We start from the raw sequence: 12,457 nt of genomic DNA, 5'->3' as shown, positions 1-12,457 counted from the left end.
GGCTTGTTCTTATGTTCTTATGTTCTTACGCCTCTGCTCAGAGGGGCTACCGGCTACTTCTTCTGCAAGCTCCAGCAGTGGAGTGAGGAGTCGAGAGTGAGTGCATGGTAGGGGAGTCTGCTGTCTCCGGAAGAGCACTTTATAAGTACTGAGGCCAAGAGCGGGGCTTTGGGATGCGTGGCCATGCCCCCTGTGGTGGGTGGGGTTGTGGCCCTGCCCCCCCTAAATACCCCCATAAAAAAATCTATACCTAAGTCCCTGGCAGGTACGCTGACCTGGATGGCCCAGGCTAGCCTGCTTTCCCTAGATTCTACCACCAAATCTCCAATAATTTTTCAACACAGGGTTGACAACCTAATTGTATCTTAGCCCAAACTAATAAGGGGAAACTACAGCTGCCCTGTGAATGAGGTGGTAGAAAGCTAAAGCAGAAGGTAAACGTGTTCATTCCTAGCTGTTAGCTGTTCCTATAAAATAAGCAATTAGATCATTGGTAGATTGTTGGGCGGTAGGGAAGAAAAGTTTTGGGTCATTCAAATCCTAATCCAGTTGCACTTTCAATACTGCTTATTGTTGCTTGTATTATGTTTGTTGTACACCGCCCTGAGCCCTTCGGGAGAGGGCAGTACATAAATTAAATTACCATTCCATCAGAGAGCTTACATTCCTCCTTCCATTTTTCAGCACCTTCTCAGCTTACACTGTTTAAATTCTGTTGTTGTTCAGATACTTGATCCCTCTGGAGCAGACATTTTAGCCAAAGCTATTCCTCACTGCCAAGCATACATACTGCAAAGATGCGGACACTTCATCACCATAGACAGGCCACAGAAATCTGCAGAGCTCATCCTGGAATTCCACATTTCAGTTTGTGGCACCAAGAAGACTAACTAGTTGACATAAACCTCATGTGGGCACCAACCAGGTAGAGTATTTAAAGCTACTTTCCGGGCTGGAAAAAAACTGGAACTTGAAGGGTGGGAGGTTTTTTTTTTAGCTTCCCTTATTGTTTCAAAGTTGATGTTGAAAAGATGGCCTCTCTGTTCCTTGCCCCAGACTGAATTTGGGCTTTTGATGCTCAAGTCAACTTCTGTCTTCTACAATTGCAACTTTTAATAAGGCCTTGCTGGTGAATTGAGTGCTGGGTATAATCGTAAATAGTAGGACTATAGTGGCTTCCACACAGGGCAAATAGAACGGGTGCAGAGTACAACACAAACCATTTGGGGAGGGGGCTTCACCCAGGTCCCATCCCCAAAAATGAGTTTGGTTCCCATTTTGTTTCCCCTCAGAATTAGGGATTTTTCAAAATGAAAACTATACCAGTGATTCTTTGTAGCCGGTCCTGGGCTAGAGCCACTCCTGGGTCAACAGCCAGGCAGGAGTCCCTTTATTTCCCTCCCTTCCACCCTGTTCACTGTAAGTTCCGCACTGTCCACTATGAGGGAGAATTTGCCCACCTGCCATTCTATGCAGGTCACCCAGGAGGTTGTGGGCAGATTCTCTGAGCGCCCCAGAGGGTACAAAATCCCCCAAGCATGTTTTTTTCCTGTGGCCGCAGGTATGACCGATCTACAGCAACACATTCATTGGAGTGCTGTGTGGTTTTCTGAAGCTTCCGTATGGCCGTATTCTAGCAGCATTCTAGCAGGATCATCTGAAGATGCCAGCCACAGATGCAGGCGAAACATCAGGAGAGAATGCTCCTGGAACACGACCATGCAGCCCAGAAACCACACAGCACCCCAGTGATTCCGGCCGTGAAAGCCTTTGACAATACAACACATTCATTCTTGCCCAGCTGCTGCGAGAAGGTCCCTTTTTCTTTTATTTTGTGTGTTGCACCTGTGCAGCTATGCTGGTGCAGCCCATCATATTGTGGGATGAGCAGCACGGCTGCGGGTGTTCATTTCTGTGCCTGTGCAGCTATGCATGTGTTGCAGGACATTAAAAAAAGAAGCATCTCGGGTGAAGGCACAAAAACAACCCGGATTGTTTCCCAGGGCTGCAGTCGCTGCCTGAACAGCATGCACGTAAATGCAGAAAAGGAAAATAGGTTCCTTTATAACAACTGCAAACCGTAATACATTTGTTTGTGGAATCTACCTATGAGGGGTGAATAAGAACTTTAAAATTATAACGATTTTGGCGGCACCAATCCAGAATATTTTTATCTTATCTTTCCTCCGTGAGAATCAGGGTTGCATACATGGCTCTTCCCTGTTTTATCCTCAAACAACTTTGTGAGTACTGTTGCAAGCTCCAGATAGGAAATACATGGAGATTTTGGGGGTGGAGCCTGATGATAAAGGGTTAGAGAAAAGGAAAGCACTTCAGTGGGATATGATGCCATAGAATCCCCCTTCCATTTTCTCCAACTGAACTGATCTCTGTTCCTTGGGGATCAGTTGTTCCCCAAATTCTAACCCAAGACTGTAACAACCACACCAACACTGGTCACTTATGTATCTTTTATTTTACAATTAAAAGTGCTGTTTCTTACTTCAGACTTCTCCCAAAGTTTGCCAGGATGGTGTTAGGACAGGCAGGCTTTGCTTCCAATGTGCAATGACTCTCACCAAATCTCCCACATTCAGCCCCTTCCCACAATGCAGTTCAAAAAGCCCTGCCCTCGTTCTCCATCTCCTCAGCTAAAGCTGTTGGGGTTTCCTTGCCACATCTCAGCCTCATCTCTGGCCATATTTCAGCTCTCAAAATATTCCACCACCACCACCACCACCACCACCACCACCCACAAAAGCTGTTCCCTTCTGTATCTATTCCACTCTTTCTCCTTCCCTTTAAAGATTTTCATGGTCTTCACCCTCACAAACTTACTGTGTCACCCATTCACAGCATTTGTTCAGTTTCAGTCGCTGCCAGTTGATAGAACTGACATTACCCAGTTCTTGGCAGAGTAAAAATGTAACACAATTTTTAAAAGGAATTATCCTTTATTAGAATTCTAATTAAAAATTGGGCTACAAAATATACACAACAAAAAGAGAAAGACACAAAAAAATCAGGTGCAAAAATGCACGAGGAAGCAAACAAGCTTACATAGTGACAAACAGCATCAACAACACAGCTTAAGGACAAAAGAGTAGCAGGAGAATAAGGTAAAGGGGTTTAAAAAAACAGAGGAGTAAGAAGCATACAAAACTACACAATTATATACAAAAAAGGAAGGTGACCCCCAATTAACGTATTAGCAGCTTACCTGCCCTTCATTAACAAAAACAACCAAGTAAATGCAGCTATCTTACTCCTGCAAGGACTTACTGAAAGAATCACTAGGAATGCCAAATATTCTAACACCAGTCACCCTAACATGTGCTGTTCCTAAAAACAACTCTTCTCATTTTGCTGTGCTGTCCCTCCTCTCCCCAATCCTGGTCTGCTCCAATCCCCAATAAACAGCGGTTTTCCCCTCCACTCTTGTGTCCCTCCTCAAAGCCCACCTGTCCTTTGAATCCATTTGCTAAACCCCTTAGGGGCCATGCCCCCATCTGAAATTGAGCTTGGATACATCCCCTATCCCAGTGGTGGCGAACCTTTGGCACTCCAGATGTTATGGACTACAATTCCCATCAGCCCCTGCCAATTGGCCATGCTGGGAGGGGCTGATGGGAATTGTAGTCCATAACATCTGGAGTGCCAAAGGTTTGCCACCACGGCCCTATCCGATCACATACATCCCTTCCTACCCTTCACCAGCTTCCCTGATGAAATTTACAGCATAGTCTTCTTGGGGGTCGGGACCTCTCTTAATAATATTTGGAGTTAGGAGTCAAGCTTCCGCAAATTCTTTTGACAGACGTGTTTTACCCTCCATTTCCTCCTTCTGCAGTATCCCTCTAAGTATCCCCAAAAGTCCTACTGCGGGGCTTTGGGACCTTCCACTACAGTATGCTGTATGGGGAGCTAAATGAAGAAAGGGTGAGGGGTGGCCCAAACCCTAAGTTCAACCCCCTCCCCCCATGCTGTTTGACATATCGTCCTGCAGGGATCCTCAACACTGAACTAGGGGTCTCTGGGGAAAGGACCTTTAATTGAACCCTGTGTGTCTTCTGTAATGTGGGGATTTCAATTAACTAGAAAAACCAGCTATCTCTCAAATCTTTGAAGACTTAGCTGGAAAAATAAAGATAGATGATAGAACCATGGTGGCGAACCTTTGGCACTCCAGATGTTCTGGACTACAATTCCCATCAGCCCCTGCCAGCATGGCCAATTGGCCATGCTAACAGGGGCTGATGGGAATTGTAGTCCAGAACATCTGGAGTGCCAAAGGTTCGCCACCACTGTGATAGAACATTACCACTCCTGCTATAAACGTTGACAGAGGGATCACCATCAGTCTCTGGGGTCTCCGTGGTGCTTAAGTTTGATATGCCGTTCAAGAACATGCAATTGCAGGAAAATCCTGTCCGCTTGCTCTGCCATGGGACTGGTTGAGACGTCACTTCTGTTAGCTTTCTTGTGCAACCGGAGCGCTTGTTTTCCTGTCAATATGAGTCACTTTTAATAAACTTATGCTGAGCATGACCAGCTCTTGTTAATACATGAGGAATGCTCCCCAGGGGAAAAGTTCATTACACCCTTGATTCCATTTAGACCTTGCCATTTTTACCCCAGAGAAACTCAAGTGGGCAGCTATCAACAGCAAAACAACATTTCTCACGTAGCACCCGGTGCTCCAACGAGTTCTATGGCACAATCCCTATGTCAACAAATTAGTCAGCAACCCCAGCTTGGTGAGGGTGGGGCATGTCAGATGTCAGATAATAAATGATAGCATTTGAAGAGGAAGAGTTTGGGTTCATACAAAGCCATAAAGACGCCCAAAGCATCTTACAAACTCTGTCCTTTCCCCTTCCTACAGCAGACACTTTGTGAGGTAGAGGGGGTTGAGAGAGTAAAGAGAGAACTGTGACTAGCCCAAGGTCACCCAGCAGGCTTCATGGGTAGGAGTGGGGAAACAAATCATGTTCACTAAATAAGAATCCGCTGCTCATGTGGAGGAGAAGGGAGTCTCAAACCCAGTTCTCCAGATCAAAGTCTGCCGCTGTTAACCATTATACCATGCTGTACTACACAAAACAGATTTAATTTTCTCAGTCTTGCATAATACTGGAGTTTAAGTTTTCCCGATGAAGTTGATCAAGATTAGACTCAGTCTGGACAAAAAGGAATACAACATACAAAGTAAACCATTTACAGAACTTACTCCCAAACTGAGGTAGCTTTTGGAAAACTATTAGAAAAATTCATGGAACACACAACTCTCTCAACAAGTGCTAACTATGGCCAGTTACACACAAGGCATCTTGCTGCACGATGGGGGCAAATGTCTGTGGCAGCAAGATTTCTTGTACGGACGTATTTCCTTCAAGCCCTGCTTTCGCCTTGTAGTCTCCCTGCAGCAACCAAGACCACTTGTGGCACAAATTTAATTTTGGTTGACCACCAAAGCAGGGAGCTCTTATAGTGAGCGCAGCTTTGCCCCAGATCTCTTTCCTTTGTCCAGGGCCCGCCTGCTTAGCTCCACCCTTTCCACTTCTTGCACTGCCATCCATGCCTTCCCCGTGACCTTCCTCTTCCATGTTGCTGGCTCCTTCCTTCTTCTCTAAATGCTCATTTCAATATATGAATGTATCAATATAATAGAGTTGACCTTTGCAAGGAGCAGCACAAGCAGGGTCTGTTTCTGGTTCCAACCTACCTCCCCCACTCTGCTTTAGCTTTTCGCAGGTGCAGGGGCGTGGTGGGGGTGAGCGTGGTGGGGCACAGGCATGCCCCGGGTGCAGTTCCCCCTTGCTCCACTTCTGAGAAAGAGAAAGGGTAGGCTTTCCCCACTACAGAAGGGAGCTAAGGTTGACTCGGTTCCCTTCAGTGGAGGGCGATTCCAGGCTGTCCCTGCAGCAACTGAGTTGGCTCCCGGGAACCAAGCTAAGTGGGCGGGATCATCTTGGTGCCTGTTTCGCTTCTCGATCGTGATTGTCACTAGTGTTACGGCAGGAAATGGGAGCGTTCTTTTTTTTACAGTTTTTACAGTTTACACTTACACTTACATGCGCTTTCGGCCTGCCACGACTCTCCTGTTCTGCGCATGCCACAAAAGCTGCTCATGATTGGTTGAACGGATGAGGTGTCGTTTCGATGCTTCCCCACTTTGAAGCTTCAAAGCAGTATCGACCTTGTTCCGGCAGAAAAGTGTAGTTCATAACTGCGACAAGGATGTCTCAGTTCTGAGGGGGAGGGAACTGAGACAAAACAATGTTGAGCTCGGTGGCAGTGGGGATTCACTGAGGCGAACCTAGGTAGAAACCAGTTCAATTCTGTCAGTGGGGAAAGCCCCAGAGAGAAAGAGAGAGAGAGAATAGAGGGGAAGGGGGAAGAATATCACATTAGTTTGAGGTGATGTAGCAGCATTCAGTTTCCTGAAAACAATAGCTTTCCATTTAACAAGCTTTCATTTTAATTAGTTTCTGGTCTATTGAAAGCCATACCAATGAAATCTCAGAAGCCAAGCTGGATGGCTAGACAAAATTTCCAGGTGTCAAGAAGTAGGGCCTATATAGCTATATACAAGGACGTAGGTAAGGGGTGAGTTCATGGATTCACCCCCCCCCCATATTACATGTCTGGCTTGCTTGAAAGCAGAAGCATACCGGGGGTAAATGCTTTTAACCACCTGGAGATTGGGCTCGCTCCCCCTGCTGACCCCCCTCTGCCCCTGCCACTAGCCAGCAGTCCCTTCTGCCCTCCGCTTCAGGGAGGTCAGAACAGACTGCCGTCCCCGACCTCGGAGAACAGCTTTTATAAGCACTGAGGGTGGGGTGGGCCTCAGGGGGTGGGCCTACACCCCCACCTGCCCTGAGGGCATGGCCACACCTCCCTAAGCCCCACCCCACCTAATAATTGCTGGGGGCACCAAACCCACCCCATAAAAAATCTATACCTACGTCCCATATGCCATTCCCTTTGAGAAACAAAACCAGAATTATGGGCATGAGTCAAATTAGGAGAATTATGCAAAATAGGAGAAAAGATACAAATATTCTTCATGGCCCTGGGCACTCTTGACAGAAGATTTTAATTACCTTTGACATTGCTCCAGGTTTTAAACCCAAATTATAAACACCTTCTCATAGTAAACTCTTCACACTCCAGCTCTCTCCAGAGAAACCATGAAAATTCAGCCCCAATTGTTCACCAAACGACATATGACCATGAGACCGCAGTGTGTGTGGTGACGTGTGCCTTTAAGAGCTTGAATTTGTAACCTACTTACCCTTGGCCACATCACTCTCCATTGGAGACCCATTGGAGTTAATATAGTGACAGCACCCTGTGATTTGACAAACAAATATGAAATTGCTTGAACTAATTAACAAACCTTTAATTTAAACACAACAACTTTCTATCACTTAGGGATAAATAATAGTGAACATATATATGTATATATGTACAGCACAACTCAATTATGCAAAATCTTCAGTGCCTTTTAAGAAAAAGCACTCAATACAATTACAACTACTAACAGTGCCCAATAAATAAGGAATAGTAAGGAAGTCCAAACTATTAATAATGCAGGGCTTCTTTATCTCATCTGTTCTTCTGCATAGGATGTAGCTGCTGCAGGTCTTTCTTCAACTTGGGCCTGTAAAAAAAAGTAATTCCTACAATTGAGCTATAGGCCTTCCTACTCCTGTTGCAGGCCAGATCAACGCAGGAGTATTGCATAATTAACAAACTAATACACCCTTCCATTACATTGGGGAAACTCTAATATACTTTTCTTTCTTATTGGGCCCAATGCATACCTGTAAAAAAATTAATAATTCCCTCAATTAGCAGCAGCAGCAGCAAGCCTTTATCGGCATAGACAACAGTACAACAATAGTAAAAAACTGATCCACCCCCCTCCCCGCTTTCTCCATAACATCTGTGAACCTACCGCCCTTTCTTTCCCATTTCCTTTTCAGGGGACTGATTAGAGAGACGCCATCGATATATTTGATGTTAGAACGCTGCTTTTAATGGGGTTGGGTTTTAATATATAGAGCTGTTCCTAATTGATTTTATAGTTGATATTACTGATTTTACTGTGCTCTATTGTCTGTTGTTCGCCGCCCTGAGCCCTTCGGGGGAGGGCGGCTTAATATAAATATAAATATAAATATAAATATAAATATAAATATAAATATAAATATAAATATAATAATAATAATAATAATAATAATAATAATAATAATAATAATAATAATAATAATAATAATAATAATAATAAAACATATACAGTACAGGAAATAAATGTTAAGTGGAAGGAAATCTACTGGCATTTAGTAATTTCCAGAAGAAAGTCTGCCACTATCATACAGAGAGAAGGATCAGGATTGTCCAGCAAGTAGTGTAATCTAAATAAATCAGGGAGATCGGGTAAATGTAAAGGAGTAAGATTCACATACTTGGATCTGATTTCCTTGAACCTGAAACAGTGCAGTAATTGGTGGGCCAGAGATTCAACTGAGCCATCATTACACGGGCACAATCTATTAGCCTTTTCTTGCTTGTTAAATCTGCCAAATTCCCTCAATTGAATTGTAGGCCTTCTCCTGTTGCAGGCCAGGTCAACTGAGGAGGGCAGGGCTCTTGCAGTTGATAATAAGTAAGCAAGCTTACCAACTGCACATGCTCATTGAGCTCTTATCCCTTGGGCCCTAAGATCCAAACAAAACACAAATACTAAAATGGCATGGGTTACAAATGGATGGGTGGAATTGAGGGACCTGGGAAAATAAGTTGAAATTGAGACCTGGGAGAATTAAGACTGTTGCAGTTCTTATTGTCAGTTGTCAATAAACCTGTTTGAAACCACTAGTGTTGTCCTGCCATCCATCAGGACATGGTGTCAGAAGTTTGAACTCCAGTCTTCTCCATAGCTTTTGCAAAGGCCTGCAGTTTTTTTTCTCTTTGAAGCTTGAGAGAGAGAACAGGGAACCTAAACAGCAGAAAATGGCAAAATTCTCCCCACCAGAAGCCTTTGACTGCAATCAGCCCACTGGACGGTCTGCCTGGAAGCAGTACTTTTCCATGTACAGAATTGCCACTCAGTTGCATGAGGAGGTAGGAGAGATCCAAGTATGTTCCTTAATTTATGCCATGGGCTCCTGAGCAGAGCCGATTTTCAGCACCGTCATCTTTGTAGCAGGAGGGGATAAGAATAGCTTTGCCCTAGTCCTTGGAAAATTTAAATAATATTTTGTACTTAAATGCAACCTAATCCATGAGAGAGAACATAAGAACATAAGAACTAGCCTGCTGGATCAGACCAGAGTCCATCTAGTCCAGCTCTCTGCTACTCGCAGTGGCCCACCAGGTGCCTTTGGGAGCTCACGTGCAGGATGTGAAAGCAATGGCCTTCTGCTGCTGCTGCTGCTGCTCCTGAGCACCTGGTCTGCTAAGGCATTTGCAATCTCAGATCGAAGAGGATAAAGATTGGTAGCCATAGATCGACTTCTCCTCCATAAATCTGTCCAAGCCCTTTTTAAAGCTATCCAGGTTAGTGGGCCTTTCCCCACTTTCGTCCTTCCCCTCTATGCCGCGCGCTGCTCTCAGCACGCAGCATCCCAGGCGCGCGCCCGGCCGTCCCCACAAACCACGTCACTCTCCGCGGAGCTACTGGGGCAAAAGGCGCCGTTGAAAAGAGTTAACCTGGGATGCTTTCTTGCTGAGGGGCCTTGTTCCAGCAGCAGCTTTAGGCTGACTGCTGTCGCCGCCCCTCTCAGTGGGGAGTGCCAAGGAACCCCGCACTACTCTCCTCGAGTAGAGCGGGGCTTAAGGGAAGTGGGGAAAGGCCCAGTGGCCATCACCACCTCCTGTGGCAGCATATTCCAAACACCAATCACATGTTGCGTGAAGAAGTGTTTCCTTTTATTAGTTCTAATTCTTCCCCCCAGCATTTTCAATGAATGCCCCCTGGTTCTAGTATTGTGAGAAAGAGAGAAAAAAGAGCTTGTTTTTATCAGAGGAAACAGAAACCTGGTGAATTTGCATAAGCTTATACAAGATGGCTGCATCAGCAAGCCGATGTTTGTGGCTTTGAGGCTAGGAAAAGTGAAAACATCAGTTAGTTGTGGGCATTCTAGACAGAGACCTTTCTCAGAAGCTGCAACTTAAAAGTGACCTCACTCTGGATGTTGCAATCCAACTCATTAAAAACTCTGAACTGGTAAGAAAACAGGACCTTGGACAGAGTTCTTCAAAAAGACTTCAAAAGGTTGCTAGGAGAGCAAAGTTTCCTAAATGCTCCCCCCTCCCCAAGTGAGGAAAAGTTCCAGGCCTTTCTAGAAGTATCTTAGTGATCCAGTTAAGCTACTGCACTGCGCGCCAAACCCTTAAGCGTGCACTGTGGAAAAAAGCATGCACAGAGTATTCTGCAAAGCCTGCAGAGTGCTATAAGGGCAAACGAATAGGACAGTTTGCTACAGTCTGACCAGATATTTTTAAGACCAGTCAGCTGCTCCAAACCCATAACTGATCCAGGAGTGGTTTCTTTGCCATTTTTTTTGTCTGATTTTGGCATTCAAAATAGAGACTGGAGCTGACATGAATGTGATTTCAGAGTCTGTTTACAGATGCTTCAAGAACTGTCCTCACCTTTATCAAATCTCTTGCACATTCTCTAGCCCAGATTGAGACAACTTGAACCGCATGTGATATTTCCAAGCTCAAACCAGTTTCCAAGGAAACTAACTATAGTTTCAAGGTTCATGTACTCAAAACTGGATCCAGCAACCTCCTAAGCAGAGACACAGCTGTTTCAATGGGTTTGATCAGTCGCCTAGATGACTTTCCACAAGAATCTCAACAGGATTGGGAACTTTACAAACAATTAAAATAAGACTAAAATACAACGCTACACCCAAAGTTGTCGGCACTGCTAGGTCCAAATCAGTACCTCAACTTCCAAAAGTGACAGCAAGCAAGCAAGCAAGCCTTTATTGGCATAGACAGCAGAACAACAATAATAAAAAGCGGATTAAAAAGCATATACAATACAGGAAATACATGTTAGAAAAGTGGTAGCTGAATTGGACAGAATGGTTCACTGTGGAGTAATTGGACCAATCACAGAATGTACAGATTGGTATCCTCCATTGGTGCCAGTACCCAAGAAAGATGGTTCAGTATGTATCTGTATAAAAACAACTGAACAAAGCGGTCAAACTAAATTAAGAAGAAGAAGAAGAGTTTGGATTTATATCCCCCCTTTCTCTCCTGCAGGAGACTCAAAGGGGCTTACAATCTCCTTGCCCTTCCCCCCTCACAACAAACACCCTGTGAGGTGGGTGGGGCTGAGGGAGCTCCAAGAAGCTGTGACTAGCCCAAGGTCACCCAGCTGGCGTGTGTGGGAGTGCACAGGCTAAGCTGAATTCCCCAGATAAGCCTCCACAGCTCAGGCGGCAGAGCTGGGAATCAAACCCGGTTCCTCCAGATTAGATACACGAGCTCTTAACCTCCTACGCCACTGCTGCTCCTTAACACTTTAACACTTTATTTTTCCTATAGATTAGCCAGTGCTCATGTATTTTCACTGCTGGATGCTGCAAGTGAATTTTGGCTTGGAGCCTGAAAGTACAAAACTAATCATTTTCATTATAACTTTTGACCAATATTTCTTTCATAGATTGCGATTTGGAATTTCTAGTTCTCCAGAGTTATTCCAGAGAGAAATGACTCACCCGTTGCAGCACCTAGAAGCCATATCTGTTTATATGGATGACATCTTGGCCATAGAGAAGAACAACATGATTCTGGACTACACAAAGTCCTTCACACCTTACAGAAGACAGGTCTTCAGCTGAACAAAACAAAATGCCTTCTGTGCCAAAAGTCTTTCACCTATCTAGGACATCACACATTGCCATCGCTCCCAATAAGATCACAAGTGAGATGATAAAGAATGGTCCGGTCTTGAAGTAGTCATGGAACAAAACCAAACACCACGATCATATCTCATCAAGACCAATACTGGAACTCTTTGTAGAAATGTAAAACACCTCCAGGCAGTTCCAGAACCAGTAAATCCAGAATCAGAGACTCCAAAACAGAGATTTCAGAACCAGATTCTCCAACCACAATTGAATCTTGTATACCAGATCTAGTTCAAGATCAGCCTGCGATAACAACTACTTCCTCTCCATTACCAAACACAGAGACAGCAGTCTTGAGAGGGAGACTGATTAGAAAACTTGCACGTATCGAGACTAACATATAGACTAATAGATGTAGATATTTAGTAATAGCCACCTACTACAGGGCAGAATAATTCTCAGGTGCTATTGGGGTGTATGATAGTCTATTCATCACTCAAGTTAGGAAATAACTTGTATATATGCACAGTAATTATTTGTATTGATATTTAGATAATTAATCAATTTATTACACA

At 44.5% G+C, this 12,457-nt stretch overlaps 1 protein-coding gene across 1 annotated transcript in view; it reads left to right on the top strand.

The window, feature by feature from the left end:
• The window catches only part of LOC125429436 (monoacylglycerol lipase ABHD6-like), a 29,923-nt gene extending 17,466 nt beyond the window's left edge, over positions 1-12,457 (top strand). The window contains 2 exon segments of the mRNA XM_048490556.1: positions 727-925; positions 11,696-12,457. Coding sequence (XP_048346513.1) covers positions 727-894 — 168 coding nt within the window. The 3' untranslated portion in view covers positions 895-925; positions 11,696-12,457.

This window comes from Sphaerodactylus townsendi, linkage group LG03 (assembly GCF_021028975.2).
Source record: "Sphaerodactylus townsendi isolate TG3544 linkage group LG03, MPM_Stown_v2.3, whole genome shotgun sequence".
In the NCBI taxonomy this organism is placed as follows: Eukaryota; Metazoa; Chordata; class Lepidosauria; order Squamata; family Sphaerodactylidae; genus Sphaerodactylus; species Sphaerodactylus townsendi.
This window is presented reverse-complemented; position numbering and strand designations above follow the sequence as displayed.